The sequence below is a fragment of the Microtus pennsylvanicus genome, chromosome 3, assembly GCF_037038515.1.
Source record: "Microtus pennsylvanicus isolate mMicPen1 chromosome 3, mMicPen1.hap1, whole genome shotgun sequence".
NCBI classification, from domain to species: domain Eukaryota; kingdom Metazoa; phylum Chordata; class Mammalia; order Rodentia; family Cricetidae; genus Microtus; species Microtus pennsylvanicus.
The window spans coordinates 142,709,801-142,729,058 of NC_134581.1; the positions used below are offsets into that span (position 1 = coordinate 142,709,801).

The following is a 19,258-nucleotide window of genomic DNA, read 5'->3' on the forward strand; positions in this document are numbered from 1 at the left end:
AATGTGCCACCACACTGCTTTTCAAATTTAATTTTGAGACACTGTATCGATGCTAGAAGTATAGATCTGCGCCACTACACCCGATCTGGTTTTGTTTTTCAGAAAAGGTCTTGTCTCCTGAGTTGATCTCCAAATAATAATCCTCCTGCCTCTGCTTCCCAACTGTTAGGATTACAGACCTAGCCCAACCACCACGCCCTTCGTTGGAGTCAGTGTTGTAAAGGAGCACGAAGGGTTGGTGTAGTGGAGTAAGAGGATCCCCAGGATTGGCGAGAAATGAACTATGTGGGTTACCATTACAACCCGACTAAACTAATAGGGATTCAAGCCATTGTGTCAGGTTCTTCCTGCAGCTTATAAACTGAGGAGCCAATCAACTGGAGCCAAGTAGGAGAGGCCTCCTCGGAGGAATTAAAGGCTCTCCTTTTACCAGCCGAGCTGGCCTACTACTTTTGCTGATTGGTCAGGAATCCCAATCCGTCGAGGAAGCGTAGTGCTGCGGCCAATTGACGTGGCGTTACTAGGCGTGTTGCAGCCTTGAGGCGGGGCCAGACCCTAAACGAATTTTCTGATTGGTCGTGGTCCGCGGGTTGCTGGGGAGAGGCACGGAGAGGCGGGCACGAGTCCCCAGGCAGGCGCTGATTGGTGGAGGTGAGGGCAGCTCTCCTTCCGATGATTCGGCTCTTCTCGGCTCAGTCTCAGCGAAGCGTTTGCAGCCGTCGTTTGATTAGTCGCTGCCGCTGGCCCCCTCGCGGATCCGGAGCTAGCGTCTCCCGCCCGCCTGCCGCCCCGGTGCCGCTGGGAGGAAGCGAGAGGGAGGCTGTCTGAGGGTCTGTCACTGCTGTTGATCCACCGCCTGAGTGAGTCAAGCCCGGGCCTAGCCGGTCGCCTGCCATTCTCGTAGCCGTTACCCTCAGGCCGCCACAGCCGCCGACCGGGACAGGCGCGCGCCATGGCCTCTGGAGCCGAGTAAGTGGATGCGCGCGCACGGCCGCCGGCTGCGGCGGCGCGCACCGTGGGACTCGCCGCGCTGGGTAGGCCCTGTAGGGCCGCGTCGGAGAGTCTAGGCCGGGAGGAGAGAGACGGAAGGAGAGGAAAGGGGCGAGTGAGGGCCTCGGGCCGGGCTGTGCACCCGCGCGCCCCCTAGGTCGGGCCCGCGCTGGGCCTGGTTCGGAGCCTGGGCAAGATGGTGCTGTGTCATGCAGGCCCCGGTCGGCCTGCCTCGCTCCCTCGGCACGGCGGCCCCGGCCTACTTAGGCCTTAGGGTCCACGCTGCCAGCGCGGAGCTCCATGGCGCTGGGACACCGGTCGGGCGCTTCTCCGACCACTCGCGGAAGACCCTGAGCCCCCGAAGAGAAAACACTGCGAGCCGGAGGCCCCGACTGGGCCCAGTGGGCGTGGACTTGGGGCCACGTGAAGGCCTCTGGAGCCCCGGGACTCGGGAGGGCCGGGCCGAGCAAGCCGGGAGAAGGAAGCCCAGGTCGGCCCTGGTAGAGCCGGACGGCCTTGCCGGAGGTTGGCATCTTTTGCACCCTGGGTAGTGCGGGCCCGATAGGGAGAGGGAAGGTCGTGCTTTTCTCAAATGGAGATTTTCACCTCGTTAGGCCTATTGTAAATACCAGGAAGCTTTACCTATTATTATTACTATTATTATTATTTTATCTTTGTCCAGGGGGTGGCTAGAAAGGTGTTTTTCTATTTTAAGGTGCTGAAGTTAGAGTCTGAGTTGGTTTTGTTTTGTTTCTGCTTTCTGTATTACGACTTTCAGAAATTGTAGGTTAGAGTTGACTTAGTCTTAAATAACTCTTAAAAACACACATCTCTTTCCCAAGTAGCTACGATTAGAGATTGTTTGGGCCTTGGGATTTTATGGCCCCAACTTTTTCAGGAAAGCATCAAATAAAACCCAGTTACTTCAGACATTCCCTTTAGAAACTAGATCTACCCAAGCAAAAAAGAAAAATCAGCAAGTGTAGGAAAATAATTTATACAAATCTTCTTGCTGTTTTGAGGAGATTAGCTGTTTTGAGTTTCATTTCCTTGGGATGAAATAGTCACTCAGTTGCTTAGTTAAAAGGACTATTAGTATTTTAAATAGCCAGGGTGAGTGGGGGTGGTGCACGCCTTTAATCCCAGCACTCAAAGGCAGAAAGTTCTATCTGGGCTAGCCTAATTTACATTGAGAGTTCCCCGGGCTACCTAGTCACTGTCTCAAAAACAACAAAGTATACTTTAAAAATTATTCTGTAGTATTTCACCTTTGTTTTATTTATCTTTTTTTAAACTTTATTTCATGTGCATTGGTATAGTGATGTCAGATTCTCTTGAACTGGAGCTACAGACAGCTGCGAGCTGCCATGTGGGTGCTGGGAATTGAACCCAGGTCCTCTGGAGGAGCAGTCAGTGTTCTTAACCACTGAGCCATCTCACCAGCCCCCTATTTATCTTTTTGTAAAGTTAAGTTTTTTGCTTATTTTTCAAGACGGGGTTTCTCTGTGTAGCCCTGGCTGTCCTGGAACTCACTCTGAAGACCAGGTTGGCCCTAAACCCAGAGATCAGCCTGCGTCTGCCTTCCAGGTACTGGGATTAAACTCAGCCATGGAGTCAAGGTTCTTTTGAATATCTGGTCTGCTGGGAGGTGGTGGATGCCTTCAATCCCAGCACTTGGTAGGCAGAGTCAGGCAGATCTCTGTGAGTTCAAGGCCAGCCTGGTCTATGAGAGCTATTTCCAGGACAGGAACCAAAAAAGCTACGGAGAAACCCTGTCTAGAAAAATTTAATAAATAAGTTAAAATAAATGAATATCTAGTCTTGCTGCTGTACCACCCTTATCCCCCAATAATGGGGTCATAGAAAAGTCACAGTATGCACATTTATATCCAGATTTTTTTTTTAAATTAAAAATCCTGAAATCTGGCATCATAGATGGTTTTTACCTTTAGGTCTTCTTGATGGTTCTTACCTGAACTGCTTCCAAGTTCCCTTGTGTGGTTTTGAGTTCTAGAAAGGACCTGAGTCATGCAGATGATAGATTTCCCTAAAGAACATTTAGAGCTGCAGTTGCTCTCAGCTCTTAACTCCATGGGTAGATGAATTACAAGTCTTTAAAGGCATACCACTCATCTCTAGAGCCAGGATCAAGACTCGGTCAGACTGGAGTTGCAGTCTTTCTTTTTTTTTCTTTCCAGACAGGGTCTCTCTGCGTGACAGCCTCCCGGCCCTGGTACTCACTTTGTAGCAATCTCAAGTGCTGGGATTAAAGGTGTTCACCACCATGCCGTGATTCTGAAATGCAGTTTTGAGATTAAAATACAAAGTGATAACTTGAGGAATTATCTTTAATTCAGTCCTGTAAATAAAATAAGAAGATGGGCAGCTTCTGGGCAAAGCAGTTTGAGAAAATGGGAAAATAGAAAATTTGGTGAATACACTTATTTTTGGAATCTCAGCAGCATTGTGGCCACACCCTTTGAAATGAGGAGGCAAGTTAGAGCTAAGGAAACTACTCTGGAAACTAGTTTATCTGAAGTATTGATTAAAGATGTAACATAGCTGAGTATGGCTCTGATGCCTCTGATTTCAGTCAGGAGGATCACTGCAAGTTCAAGGTCAACCTAGTTTATACAGTCAGACAGGGCTATATATAGCAAGGCCCTTTATAATAATAATAATAATAAACAATAGTCTATAAGTGAGGGTAAGATTATTTCCAGTGGCAGTGCTTTTTTGTTTGATTTTGCTGTCTCATCTAGCTCCTAGAACAATGTGATGCTTTATAAGCACTCATTTATGATTACTACTATTGAAATAGTCTTGCTATGCTGCTCAGGCAGTTGCTGAGATACAGGCATGAAGCACTATGCCTATTATTGATTTGTTGCAGAAATAAGTTTTTTTTCCTTCCCTTCATTTGCTTTTTCCATCGTTTGACTTCTATTTTGGTTAGTAACGTTTCTCAAACCTTGGAAGAAAAGTGTTTTGGGGGTTTCATTTGTTTCTTTTTGATGAGATAGGGTTTCACTATATAGCCCCAGCCTGGAATTCTGTGGACTAAACTGAAATGCATAGATAATCGACATGCCTCTTCCTCCCAAGTGCTAGGATTAAAGGCTTATTCCACTGTTCGTGGTCAGAGGTAACTTTTCAGAGGGTGAGACCACTGAGTCTAGTAGGTAGATGCTAGAAATAAGCTAGTTATGACATTTGGTACCAGTGTAATGGTTTAGAAGGTAAAGGCACATGCTGCTAGACCTGACAACCTAAGTTCAGTCCATTGAACCCACATGGTAGGAAGACAAAGCAACTACCATAACATATATACATTCAAGACAGATAGATCTAAATAAATGTAGAAAGAAAGGAATCAGTATCACTTTCTAGTGAATAACACTAACTTCTAGAAAATTAGTGGGGCCATAAGGTCCCACCAGTTCCTCAGTAGTTACTGGCAGCTAATGGTTGCATGGGTAAAGGGCCACATTTCCTCAAGTAGTGTAGCCACTGGCAGGTTGCTCAAGTAGATTACCCCTCATCATGTTAACTCTTAATTAAAATAATTGGGTCACATACACAAAACAGAGGAAAAGGATCAGTGGGAGAGGGCCTAGAGAGGGCAATGGGGGCTCATAAAAATACATACTTGTATGGAAATGTCAATGAAACCAATCATTTGTAATTAATTCATGTGGTAATAAACTTTAAAAAGAAACATGGTTTCTATTCCTTTCTCTCTTTTCTCTTTCTTTCTTTCTTTCTTCCTCCTTCCTTCCCTCCCTCCCTCCCTCTCCCCCTCTCTCTTTCTTTCTTTCGACAGGGTATTCCTCTCTAACTCTGGCTGTCCTGGAACTCTATAGACCAGGCTGGCCTTGACCTGAGATCTGCCTCCCTTGAGTGCTGGTATTAAAGGTGTCATTGCTCAGCAACAACTTAGTTTCTTAATTTAAGTGAAGGATTTGAATTTTCCCACGTCTCAAAAATTCTCAGCCGGGCGTTGGTGGCGCACGCCTTTAATCCCAGCACTCGGGAGGCAGAGGCAGGCGGATGTCTGTGAGTTCGAGGCCAGCCTGGTCTACAAGAACTAGTTCCAGGACAGGAACCAAAAGCTACGGAGAAACCCTGTCTCGAAAATACAAAAAAAAAAAAAAAAAATCTCAATTTTTGTTTCTGGATTAACAAAAGTCATGTGCTTTTATAGAAATGCCAGGGGGAGTTGGTGCCTCTTTCTGAAGGTTCTAGGCATGTTTTTTGGTCCTGTTATATATTACTTTTTGTTTTATGTTGTTTTGTGCTTGGTGGTCTTGTAGTACTAGGAAATGTTTTTGGATTTATGAGGTTTATTTTTTGAGGATGATAGTGCTAGAAGTTTTTTGTTGTACAAAAGGCTTGCTAGGTAGAACATGGCTTCCCTAAACATTTCTCTGGCTTACTTCATTCCTTTGGAAGACAAGCAATAAGAGAACTTTTTCAATAGTGACCATGCACCAGGTGATATGAAAGCATTTTCATTTCTTTCTTAGTCATCGTCCCTCGCCCATACGGCATGTCCCCCCCCCCCCCCTTCTCTGTGTAACAGTCCTAGCTGTCCTGGAACTAGCTTTGTAGACCAGGCTGGCCTCAGAGATCCACTTGCCTCTGCCTCCCAAGTGTTAGGAGTAAAGGCGTGTGCCACTGCCGACCTGCTTATCTGAGCTTTTAAGCTTCATCTATCCATTCTTTCTTGCCTGTGTGAATCTTAGGGATTGGTGGAGCTCAGTATCCTTTAGGTCTGATCCCATTTTCTTTGTTCTAGTTCAAAAGGCGATGATTTATCAACCGCCATTCTCAAACAAAAGAACCGACCCAATCGGTTAATTGTTGATGAAGCCATCAATGAAGATAACAGTGTGGTGTCCTTGTCCCAGGTAAATTGGGTGTACAGTCCAGTCTTTACTGCACTTAATTAAGTAGAACGATTTCTCCAGCTTTCTTTTGTCATTTTTCTTGCAGTGACAGATAAAGTGGGGGTTTATAGGGAATTCTAGCCTAGAGGGCTTCAGCCTACTGAAAAGCTCAGTGGATCCAAGTCTTTAACTGTTTTTTTCTTAGCCCAAGATGGACGAACTGCAGTTGTTCCGAGGTGACACAGTGTTGCTAAAAGGAAAGAAGAGACGGGAAGCTGTGTGCATCGTGCTTTCTGATGACACATGCTCTGATGAGAAGATTCGAATGAATAGAGTTGTTCGGAATAACCTTCGTGTTCGCCTAGGGGATGTCATCAGGTGTGTGTGGGGTGGAGGGGGATGTGAGGCCATATTCTACAACCTGCATTATAGACACCAACCCTCCATTAAAACCAGGACGGAATCCATGGCAGTTGCATATGTAGGAAGCTACCTGGTCATGGGAAGACTCATGTTTTCAGGGTTGTCTTCAGGTTGCATTGCCTTTCTAGAGACTTCAAAATCCACCTCCCCTGCATGGTTATTAGGACAAATTGGCATCTTCATGGCTTTCTTAATGGCTTGTGATGGTGCTGTAATGAAGTGGAAGTGAGAGTAGGAAGGGAGGTCTTCTAAAACAGTACTTCTAAAAATAAGTAAACCTAGGCTGGGCTTGGTGGTGCACACACGTGGGACCCAGAGACAGGTGGGGCTATGAGTTCAGGCTAGTGTCGTCTACATAGTGAGACTGTCTCCAAAAAGAAAAAGGAAAGCAAAAAAGATAAGTAAACCTGGGGGAGAAGAGCATAGTTACAGCTAGACCTAGGATTGCTCTTGATGAATGATTTTGGTTGTTCTTCCCAGCTAGGCACAAGGCTCCCACAATCTCCAGTTACTTGGACAGGATCAATCAAGTTTCTGAAGTTTTTTTAAATTTAAGTACCTTCTTGAGCCTGCTTAGTCACTTTCTCAAGGTGTTTTGATCTTTTGATTGAGATTTTTTTTTTAATGTCTTTCACTGACATCAAAAGTTTCGATTTCTCTTGTTAAACCTTGCTGTCCGCCTCCTCCTTGTAAAAGTGGGATATCAATATTAACTAGAAGGCCAGACATGGTAGCATGTACCTATATTCCCAGTAATCTGAACATTGGGGAGAGACAGGCGATGGTCAGTATTAGCTAGAAAAATTATCCTTGACTTTCATATTGAAGACTTCAGTGGTAGAACTGTGCATATGTGCGGCTTCCAAGTATTCTTAATTTTGACTTGATGAGTGGACTTCTATTCCCTTGTTGTTGGTTGTGACTTGTCTTAGTTCTGCTTGGCTGTTCCTTTGCCTCCTCTCCCACCCTGCTCTCCTTCTTCTCTTCACCTAAGGCCATCCCTGCCTTTTCTTTTTCGCTTGCCATCAGCTGTCTGTGCCAGGCCCTTTCGGACACCCAGTGCTTGGGCTGCAGTGTGGTTGGTAATGTGGAGTCTGCTTGTCATCCTCAGCATCCAGCCATGCCCTGATGTAAAGTATGGCAAACGTATCCATGTGCTACCCATCGATGACACGGTGGAAGGCATCACTGGCAATCTCTTTGAAGTGTACCTTAAGCCGTACTTCCTGGAAGCTTATCGACCCATCCGGAAAGGTGAGAGAAACTGAGTCTAAGAATGGTTGGTACTTGAGTAAACTTGGAAATGGTTCCATGTTATTTTCATATCTACGAGTATGCATATATGTATCCTGCACACATATTTGTTTGCTTTCTCACCTCCTTCTGTGCTCCAGGATAGTAAGTAGTTCTCATGTATCTCTGAAGAATGATCTTTTTGCTGACTGTCAAGGTTAAAGTGTACAGCTCTGCCATTGTTGGTTGTAATGAAAGCTTAGGCTATCTGTACCCTAACTGTTTGTTAAAGGGGGCTTCTGTCATACCATTTCTGTATACTAGTCTTGAGTAGCAGAGAAATGCAATACAGATTAGAGTTTTACTATTGCTGAATAGTAATAGTATTGCTATTGGCTAGGGAATAAGGGTATTTACTGAGTGATCATGGGTCTGGTGGAGAATTTTCACTTGATCTTGTTCTTGACACCTCTAATTTTGCTTGTATTGCTTTGTATTATAGGAGATATTTTCCTTGTCCGGGGTGGGATGCGAGCTGTGGAGTTCAAAGTAGTAGAGACAGATCCCAGCCCTTACTGTATTGTTGCTCCAGACACAGTGATTCACTGTGAAGGGGAGCCAATCAAGCGAGAGGTGAGTTACTCCCTTATCCTAGTTTGTTTTCTGTTTGTGGTGTTGGAGAATTGAACCCAGGGTTTGTGTATGTTAGGCAAGTGCTCTGCCACTGAACTGTATCCCCATCTCCCAATTTTATTACCACTCAAGTGGCATTTGTGTTGGTTATCAAGCTGAATGCTTTTGGAGATTAGATGATCTTTATGGAAGTGAAAAATCACCTAAGTATTGAAAGAACCCAATGCCATGGATTTGAGATGAAGTCTAGAAGACGTAAATGATTGACACTGAGTGTGGTGGGTACATGACAATAATCCTAATGCTTAGGAGGTGGAAATGGGAGTATTACTGTAAGTTTGAGTCCAGCATGATGGTCTATGATGGAAGATCCTGTCTCAAAATATGAACGTGCTGGAGATACGGCTTGGTGGTTAAGAACACTGGTTGCTCTTCCAGAGGTCTTAGGTTTAATTCCCAGCACCCACGTAGCTGTGTTTGATCATATTATCCCTCCTTGGGTTGTGGGTTTTTTGTGTGTGTGTGTGTGTGTGTGTGTGTGTGTGTGTGTGTGTGTGTGTGTGTGTGTAAGGCAGGGTTTCTCTGACTCAACTTTGTGGACCAGGCTGGCCTCACAGAGATCCTACCTGCCTCTGCCTCCCAGATGCTGGTATTAAAGACATGTCCCAACACCACTCAGCTTGTTTGTTTGTTTTTTAGACAGGGTCTCACTATGTCACTTAAGCTGACCTGGAACTCACAGATCTGCCTGCCTCTGCTTACCAAACTGGGATTAAAAGGCATGTACCACCATGCCTTATTCCTTTTCTCTCAAAAATCTTCCTACTTCATGTTTCTGTTTCTATTTCTTTGTTTGTATTTTTCCCTCTTGGTGGCCCACTGAATTTATTTAGAGTTGATCATTGCTATGGGGGGTTATTGACCAGCTACAGCTTGCCAGTGACTCAGTGACTGTACCATAAGGAATATGATTCTGTCTCCTAGCAGCCATTAACTGCCTACAGCTTGCTCCTCAGGGTTGGGTGATGCTTTATGAACCACCCCGACTCCATTCAAAATGGGATGTTGATGGGCCCAGTCATGTATAGGTTAGCTTTAGTTTTAGGGATCCCTTATCAATAAGACTAAGGGCTATGACAAAGGAGGTTTTTGTTTCTGTTTTTTGTTTGTTTGTTTTGTTTTCCTTTGACAGGGTATTGCTAAATAGGCTGTCTGGAACTCACTTTGTAGCCCGAGCTAGCCTCAAATTCAGTCTTTTTCTCTTTCTGCCTTCCAAGTGCTGGAGATTACAGGCGTGTGTCATTATATCTGGCTTAAGATGAGATTCCTATAGAAGAGAATCTTCTCATACAGCATATTTTCCCATATCACATAGTGGGAGGGTTTAGAGAAATTGTTTGTATTTTTGCTGACAATACTATTCCTGTTTTCTTTGTTCTTTGTATGCTTCCATTTCCAGGATGAGGAAGAGTCCTTGAATGAAGTAGGCTATGATGATATCGGTGGCTGCAGGAAGCAGCTAGCTCAGATAAAGGAGATGGTGGAATTGCCATTGAGACATCCTGCGCTCTTTAAGGCAATTGGTGTGAAGGTGAGCATCCTTAGCATTTAGAGAAGGCTCTAAATTCATTAGAGCCATTATAAAGAACAAATGGGTAGTGTATATTTGTGGATACATACACATACATAATATACATTACAGTTCTTTCATGGATCATATTAAAATGTTAGCCATAAGTTTGCCAGTTTTGTAGTCCATTACTCAATAAAGGAAGAAAATTGATCAAGTATTAGATTTCTGAGTTAAACATTTGAGTACCACCTATCTAGAATATAGTTTTCTGACCTTTTCTATGTAATAGAACATACCAAAAATGAAATGACTAATTTGCCTAGTAAGCATACAAATGGTTTTGACTTCTTTGAGGGCAGTTTCAGTGTCCTGTGGATAAGGCTACAGACAACTTCAAAGAAGAAAAGTTGCAATTGATTACTGATTATTAAAAGACAATTTGGGCTGGGCGGTGGTGATGTACACCTTAAGTCACAGCACTGGAGTGCCGGATTTCTTAAGAGTTTGAGGCCAGCTAGGTCTACAGAGTTCCAGCACACAGCCAGGGTTACACAGAAAAACCCTATTATGAAAAACAAAAAAAATAGACATTCTAACCTGAGATTAAATCAGAGCAACAGTTCTCAACCTGTGGGTCATGACCACTGGAAAACACATATTTCTGATGGTCTTAGGTACTGAAATGCCTCAGTAGCAAAATTACCATTATGAAGTAGCAGTGAAAATTTATGTTTGTGCATGTCTAAGGCCATCAGAAATACGTGTTTTCTGATGGTCATGACCCACAGATTGAGAATCCCTTTCCTAGTAGGTTGTAAACACCTGTGAAAGCCTCTAACAATGAAAAACAGACCCTGCTTTCTCCAGTGACCTAGATCCTGTTTTGTCAAATTGAGCCCTTGTCATAACATGTTAGTCTCCTGTGGAAGTTGAATTTATAAATGTTACCAACTTGCTGGCATCACTTTTCCTGTCAGTAAAAGAAATGTAGTTAAGCTAGTCTAGGATGGATGAAGTTGGGGGAAGGTAAGCTCCTGACCATAACTACTCTCTACTTTCCTTAGCCTCCTAGGGGAATCTTGCTATATGGACCTCCTGGGACAGGGAAGACGCTGATTGCCCGAGCTGTGGCAAATGAAACTGGAGCCTTCTTCTTCCTGATCAATGGTAAGAAACTTGGTCTATCTCGTATCTGACTAGACCCATTTCTGAGTTGGGAAGCTCACAGACATTCCATTTGTACCCATACATTTCAGCATATTTTAGTTTTTTTTTTTTTTTTTTTTTGGTTTTTCGAGACAGGGTTTCGCTGTGGCTTTAGAGCCTGTCCTGGAACTAGCTCTGTAGACCAGGCTGGTTCAGCATATTTTAAAATATTGTTTTATTTTGGGGCTGGAGAGAGAGCTCAGTAGTTAAGAGCACTGGCTGGTCTTCCAGAGGGCCTGAGTTCAATTCCCAGCAACCACATGGTGGCTAACAAGATCTGGTGACCTCTTCTGCCTGTAGGCAGAGCACTGTATACATAATAAATAAATCTTTAAAAAATTGTTTTATTTTAACAAGTTTGTTCTGTTTTGTCTGCATATATGTGTGTATACTATGTGTGTGCAGTACCTGAAGAGGCCATAAGAGAGCATCAGAACCTCTAGAACTGGAGTTAAAAGCTGATTGTGAACCTATGAACCACCATATGTATAGATGCTGGGGATTGAACCAGGATGTCTAGCAGAGTAGCTAGTGTTCTTAACTGCTGACTCATCTCTCTAGCTTTTAGCTGTGTATGTGTGTGTGTGTAGAAGTATGCATGCACATGTGTCCAGTTCAGAGGATAATCTCATATTTAGGTGTAGTCTACCTGGCCTGGAACTGTTCAAGTATATTAAGTTGACTAACCAGCCAGCCCCAGGAATCCACCTACCTCTCTAGTGCTGGGTTTACAAGTATGTGTCACCACGCCTATTTTTCTGTTATTTTGACAGTAGGTTTTAGGGATCTAACTTGGGTATTCATTTTTCTAAGGTAGGTAGACTCTTAGCACTTGAGCTATCTCTGTAACCCCACTTAAGCATTTTCTGATGAATGAGTATATTTTGGGTGTGGGCAGTGAGGTGTAGGATGGGAGTTAAGACATGGTTTTACTGTGTGGCCTGTTTGCTTTGCTTTGTAGACCAGGCTGGCCTTGAACTCACAGAAAACCTCCTGTTTATGCCTCCTGAGTGCTGGGATTCTCTTATTTTTTTCCCTTGAGAAAGATTGTGGATAACCTGAAGACATTAGGGAAACAAGGTGTAAAAATGATCAATCAAAAGGTTGTTTTGTTTTGTTTTTTGAGGCATAGTTTCTCTATGTATATAGTCCTGGCTGTCTTGGAACTCAGATCACCTGCCTCTGTCTCCTGAATGCTGAGGTTAAAGGCATGTGCCACCACCACCTGGATAAAATCTATTCTTATCTGAGTTTTTGTCTGTCTTTAGAATGATACTTAGATCTTAGAGGTCCAATGGCAAGTAGCCTTTTACCAAATCATCTTTGTCATCTTCACAGTTGGAACTGTGCTATGAGAAGTATGCAGAGTCCATTTCTAGTCTGATCTGGTAGCTCTGGCTTGAGCTTGATAACGGGCCGAGAATGCTGTGAGAGACAGAAATGACTACATTCTTACACAGGACCTGTAGTGGGGCTAGGGAAGAAAATACAAAACAGTTTCTTTCGAGATTGTTTTTTGTTGTCTCTGAAAAAACAACCATTTTATTAATTTATTGTGTTTGTATGAGCATGCACAAACGAGGAACAAATATTAGTTCCTTCTTTCTACCACATGGGGTCCAGGATTAAACTCTGGCTCTGGTTATCAGGCTTTGTAACAAGCACCTTGACCCATTAAGCCACCTCACTGGCCCTTTCTTGTCTATTCTGTATCTTCAGGTCCTGAGATCATGAGCAAATTGGCTGGCGAGTCTGAGAGCAACCTCCGTAAAGCCTTTGAGGAAGCAGAGAAGAATGCTCCTGCTATCATCTTCATTGATGAGCTTGATGCCATTGCGCCCAAAAGAGAGAAAGTAGGAACTTACCTAGGGGGATGGTGGGGACTTGGAAGGTCCTGACTTAGTTTCTAACCAGACATACTGTTTTCACAGACTCATGGGGAAGTGGAGCGCCGTATCGTGTCTCAGTTGTTGACCCTTATGGATGGCCTAAAGCAAAGAGCACATGTGATAGTTATGGCAGCAACCAATAGACCCAATAGCATTGATCCAGCCCTACGGCGGTTTGGTAAAGAACCAAATTCTTTCCAGCTTGTTCTTTTTGTCTGTTTGGTTTTTTAGACAGGGTTTCTCTGTGTAGGTAGCCCTGACTGTCCTGAAATTCTCTGTAGATCAGGCTGGCCCCGAACTCAGAGATCCACCTGCCTTTGCCTCCTAAGTGCTGGGATTAAAGGTGTGCGCCCCCACTGCCCAAACCAACTTGTTCTTACTTGTTGGTATATTATAGTTCTGTTGGCTTGATTTCCTTATCTCACTGTCTTTCTCTCACTGTTAAATCCTCAGTTTCTTTGCCATGGCAGGGCCTACTGTCTTTTTTTTTCCCATTCTGTATTCACTCTAGAACAGTAGTTCTCAACCTTCCTAATGCTGCCACCCTTTAATACAGTTCCTTATGTTATGATGAGCCTCCTGATCATTATTTTGTTGCTACTGTTATGAATTGTAATGTAAATATCTGATATGGGACCTCTGTGAAAGGCCCTCTGACCCCAAAGGGGTTATGACCCACAGGTTGAGAACCATTGCTCTAGAGTAACTATCTATCTTGGTTTACCTAAAGGTTTTCTAAGTTGTGAGACATTAATGTTAACTCTAAATAAGAGAGTTGTGGAGTGACTTGTCTATGATCAGCAGTTACTTCTGTTTTACATTCCTGTATTGTCCCACAGGTCGCTTTGACAGAGAGGTAGATATTGGAATCCCTGATGCTACAGGACGCTTGGAAATTCTTCAGATTCATACCAAGAACATGAAACTGGCAGATGATGTGGACTTGGAACAGGTGGAGTGGTGATGATGGATGGCCAAGATTTTGGGTAGCTCTGTTTTTAGGAAGTTGCAAGGGACTACAAACATAACCTAGTATGAAAGGATTCATATCAGTAATCCTAGGACTTAGGAAGGGTTGAGGCAGGAGGATCTTGAGTTTGAGGCCAGTGTAAGCTACACAGCAATTTTAGAGTTGGATGGAGATTATTTTGGTTTCAGGGCAGGAATACGTTTTTAGTTGTTGGAGCAGCTTTATTTCCACCTCTCAAATCCAGGCTTGAGTATTTAATATCTCTGCCAATAAATGGTCTAGTGTATCTCTTCAAGAACACAGGAGAAATCAGAGATAGGAATCATGGGATGAAGTTAGGATTCTGTTTCTGACTTCTTAAGGAAGCTGGGTCTTAAGGATAGATCATCAGTAGATCTTCTCTCTGCAGGTAGCCAATGAGACTCATGGCCATGTGGGTGCTGATTTGGCAGCCCTATGTTCAGAGGCTGCTCTACAGGCCATCCGAAAAAAAATGGACCTCATTGACCTTGAGGATGAGACCATTGATGCTGAGGTCATGAATTCCTTGGCAGTTACTATGGATGACTTCCGGGTAAGGACCACATCCCCAAATTAGGAACACAAACATGTATTCTGTTTTATGCAAAGCTTCCCTCCCCATCTCATTCCCACTTTTTCAAACACCCTTTTTAGTGGGCCTTGAGTCAAAGCAACCCATCAGCACTTCGGGAAACTGTAGTAGAGGTGCCACAAGTAACCTGGGAAGACATTGGAGGCCTGGAGGATGTCAAACGGGAGCTTCAGGAGCTGGTTCAGGTAGGCTAATTTGCCCTAGGGTAGTCATTGCCTCGGTATGTAGTAGTTGGCCTTTTAAGCCTCAGACTCAAAAATTAGAATCATGAGTACAACCCAGAAGCCTGCTGTTAGCCAATTTTAGGTAGTAAGGAGCATATCTTCAAAAAACTTACATCATAGACCATAGGGATGTAACATGAAGTAGATGATAGGCTTATGATTAATAACAATTTTATTTAAAATATGGAGGTTAACTAAATTATCTTTTTTTTTTCTAGTATCCTGTGGAGCATCCAGACAAATTCCTCAAATTTGGCATGACTCCTTCCAAAGGTGTTCTTTTCTATGGACCTCCTGGCTGTGGGAAGACCTTGCTGGCCAAAGCCATTGCTAATGAGTGCCAGGCTAACTTCATCTCCATCAAGGGTCCTGAGCTGCTGACCATGTGGTTTGGAGAATCTGAGGCCAATGTCAGGGAAATTTTTGACAAGGTGAGCTATCAGAGGCTGGCTTATGTTCATATGTTTTTGGGCAAGGTAGGATAAGAGGCTATTTCTCCGGAGTCAAAACCATTTTGTTACTGGCAGTCCAGGTGGGCATTGGTGGTTATTTTGTTTTCTTTTTAAGTCTGAGAAATCTAGTTAATATTTGAGTTGATCTCTTTCTCTTTCACAGGCACGGCAAGCTGCCCCCTGTGTACTCTTCTTTGACGAGTTAGATTCAATTGCCAAGGCTCGTGGTGGTAATATTGGAGATGGTGGTGGAGCTGCTGACCGAGTCATCAATCAGATCCTGACAGAAATGGATGGCATGTCCACAAAAAAGAATGTGTTTATCATTGGAGCTACCAACCGGCCTGACATCATTGATCCTGCTATTCTAAGACCTGGCCGTCTTGATCAGCTCATCTATATCCCACTTCCTGATGAGAAGTCCCGTGTTGCCATCCTAAAAGCTAACCTGCGCAAGTCCCCAGTTGCCAAGGCAGGTGCAAAGTTGTCATTTGTAGGGACTTTTTCTATGAAGTTAATATAGAATGTTTTTTGATTCCTGAATAGAATGCCTTTGGAGATCTCCGGGTTAGCTAAAGGGAACATGAACATGTGATTATTAGGATAATTTAAGAAATAAAGAATAAAATGGGATGGCAGAGGCAGGAGCAAATGTGTTTAAAGTGGATGGCCCAAAGATCCATGTGCCCCCGTGGCAGAAAGGCACAATGCTAAAGTAGCTCTTTTGCTTCCTTTAGGATGTGGATTTGGAGTTCCTGGCTAAGATGACTAATGGCTTTTCTGGAGCTGATCTGACAGAGATTTGCCAACGTGCTTGTAAACTGGCCATTCGTGAATCTATTGAGAGTGAGATTAGGCGAGAACGAGAGAGGCAGACAAATCCATCAGCTATGGTGAGTCAGCACTTTGTCTAAATGTGCCAGTCTAGGGGCCATTCTCCATGAGTTGAGAGCAGAAGGTATTAGGAAGGGTCCCTTGACTGAGATGTTAAGATGGGTGTCTAAGAAAATGAATAGTAAACAGTTAAGCTAAGCTGGGTGTGGTCCGTGTCTATTCCACTGTGCATACCTATTCCATCTCTCAGTTGTGAGTACAAAAAAGGAAGTGAACCCATGTAGAAAGAGATGGGTTGACTATGTGTTCAGTTTAAACTTGATGTCTAGAGGGAAATGAAAGTACAATTGTGCAACAGTTAAACCAGGTTTTATTTTTATTTTTCAATTTTATGTGCATTGGTGTTTTACCTAACATGTATGTGTGAGGGAGTCAGGCTTCCTGGAACTAGAGTTGCAAACAGTTGTGAGCTGCCATATGGGTGCTGGGAATTGAACCTGGGTTCTCTGGAAGAGCAGCCAGTGCTATTAACAAACTGCTGAGACAGTCTCCAACCTGGAAAAGATTTTTTTTAAACTGGACTTTTCCATTCTGGTGGGGAAGGGAATCCATGTCCAAAATGAAAAATGTAAATGTATTTATTTATAAGAATGTAAAACACAGAGAAACCCTGTCTCGAAAAACCAAAACCAAAACAAAACAAAAAGAATGTAAAAACTAGCTCAGCAGTAGTGGCGCACGCCTTTAATCCCAGTACTCAGGAGGCAGAGGCAGGAGGATCTCTTGATTTCGAGGCCAGTCTGGTCTACAAGAGCTAGTTCCAGGACAGCTAGGACTGTAACACAAGAGAAACCCTATCTTGAAAAACCTTTAGGGGGAAAAAAAAAGTGGTTCCACTCTGTTTGGAATTCACTCTGTGAATGAATAAGAAATGAGCAAGTGGCTTTCTTTGCCTTTGTAATATAACTGTTAAGGCGTTTCTTAGAGAAATAAAGCAATTGATGTTGGGAATTAGTTTCATAAATCATAGCAATTGGAGTTCATTCTCAATAGAAGAGTAGGGGTTAAGCTGGGATTTGAATAAAGGAGTAAGAGGGCAAATAACTTCTAGAAAGGTTGTAGGAATCAGGATATATGAAGACAGAATTTCCAGGCCAGCCTAGGCCTGGTCTCAAAAATACAAAGCAACTATAAAGTATGTGTTAACTGGAAATGAAGCTTCTAGGTAAAACAGTGTACAATATAGTATGTAATGAATATTGGAGATCTATTAACACTCTGATTCTAAATTTGAGGTTTAAGGTGCTATCGTCTCTTTAAGTACTAATTTCCATGTGTCTCACACATCTAAGTTAACTGCTGGAACAGTTAGGATGCAAAAATTTTGCTTATTACACTTCAATCAGTATCTTTTTTTCTTTCTTAAGCCTCTGGCAACCTCTGATAAGAATTCTTTCTGTATAGTTTTCCCATTTCTAGGATGCACTGGTACATTTTTAAATAGAGCAGTGTCTACCTTTAGGAAATTTGGCCTGGCACCTGATTAAGGTTGGAGAGTCAAAGATCCATAAACTACTACAATAATGGGAGGATAGGGGGCTGGAAAGATGGCTCAGTGGTTAAGAGCATTGCCCGCTCTTCCAAAGGTTCTGAGTTCAAATCCCAGCAACCACATGGTGGCTCACAACCATTTGAAATGAGATCTGGTGGCCTGCAGACATACACACAGACAGAATATTGTATACATAAAAAAAAAATAATAACGGGAGAATAAGGAGACCAGGGATGGAGTGCAAACTGGGTCCTAACTAGCATAGTGGTCTGTGCTTACCAACTTTACAGGAAGTAGAAGAGGATGATCCAGTGCCTGAGATCCGCAGAGATCACTTTGAAGAAGCCATGCGCTTTGCCCGACGTTCTGTCAGTGATAATGACATTCGGAAGTATGAAATGTTTGCCCAGACACTTCAGCAAAGTCGAGGTTTCGGCAGCTTCAGGTAATCTTGTTGGTGGCAATGGGCAGTTTGTAAGTTGCTTGGGGGACTTGGACTTGTAGAAACAGTGGTGGGGACTCATAAGGAGGCTAGAGCAGTAGTTATAAAAACCTTGCACAGGCCCTATCCATATCTTCTTTTTTGGCTTTTTTCTTGTATATACAGATTCCCTTCAGGGAACCAGGGTGGAGCTGGCCCCAGCCAGGGCAGTGGAGGTGGCACAGGTGGCAGTGTGTACACAGAAGACAATGACGATGACCTGTATGGCTAAGTGGTGTGCCAGCATGCAGCGAGCTGGCCTAGCTGGACCTTGTTCCCTGGGGGTGGGGGCACTTGCCCGAGAGGGACCATGGGTGTACCCATGGCCTGTTCCATTCCTCAGTCTGAACAGTTCAGCTCCAGTCAGACTCTGGACAGGGGTTTTCTGTTGAAAAAATTACAAAAGCGATAAAATAAAAGTGATTTTCATTTGGGAGGTGAAGAGTGAATTACCAGCAAGGAATTGGGCCTTGGGCCTACACCATTTCTGTTGCAGAGTGGGGTGGTGCAGGCAACCTGTGGGGTGTAAACCAAGGCACCACCCTCACCGTTACCACAGTAAAGCATCTGTACTTTTCTCAATGCTGCCCAAGCCCTCCCTTACCCCTAGCCAACCTGGGTAGGTAAATGAGGGGCCACAGTTTGCTGGGTGTTTATATAGAAAGTAGGTTGATTTTATTTTACATGCTTTTGAGTTACTGTTGGAAGACTAATCATAAGCAGTTTCTAAACCAAAAAAAAATTAAAAATTAAAAAAAAAATGACATGTTGTAAAAGGACAATAAATGTTGGGTCAAAATGGAGCCTGAGTCCTGGCCACTGTGCCTCTTCTTTTCCTGGAAGTTTGCATCCTACTGACATACTCAGGGGTCCAAAAAAGTTTACACTTTTAAAAAATATACCTGCTTTTGTGTAAGTGTGGTTGCATGCAAGTAATTTAGAGGACACTGTTGGGTATCAGTCCTCACCTTTTGCCTCTTTTGAGACTAAGACGTCTCTTTGCTGTTCCTTACATCTGGCTTGGGAATTTTGGGGGGATTCTTTTCTCTACAGTGTAAGAGCTATGGCTGTCCTGGAACTCACTTTGTAGACCGGTCTGGCCTCACAGAGATCTGCCTGCCTCTGCATCCCAAGTGCTGGGATTAGAGGTTTGCGCCACCACTGGCATGGGTTCTTTATTCTCTCCTTCCCATCATGCTCCCTTGGGAGCACTAGAATTACATACTGTTGGCATCTGGCTTTGTGGGTCCTGGCGATTCAAACTCAGGTCCTCACATTTAACGTGGCAAGTGTTTG

The 19,258-nt window shown here is 43.6% G+C and overlaps 1 protein-coding gene across 2 annotated transcripts; it reads left to right on the forward strand.

The window, feature by feature from the left end:
- The first annotated feature begins 640 nt into the window (after positions 1-640).
- On the forward strand, positions 641-18,765 carry Vcp (valosin containing protein). 2 transcript variants are annotated; one of them, XM_075967386.1, is made up of 17 exons: positions 641-969; positions 5,789-5,900; positions 6,085-6,257; positions 7,414-7,556; positions 8,038-8,168; positions 9,628-9,759; positions 10,806-10,908; positions 12,667-12,800; positions 12,879-13,014; positions 13,676-13,788; positions 14,216-14,380; positions 14,482-14,604; positions 14,862-15,074; positions 15,259-15,567; positions 15,833-15,988; positions 17,772-17,926; positions 18,089-18,765. In XM_075967386.1, exons 1-17 carry the CDS (start codon positions 953-955, stop codon positions 18,192-18,194), a joined length of 2,421 nt encoding a protein of 806 aa, XP_075823501.1. In that variant the 5' UTR covers positions 641-952; the 3' UTR covers positions 18,195-18,765. The 2 variants fall into 2 exon arrangements, with proteins under 2 accessions (XP_075823501.1, XP_075823502.1); XM_075967387.1 differs by lacking the exon at positions 641-969 and adding an exon at positions 997-1,515.
- Positions 18,766-19,258: the final 493 nt, after the last annotated feature.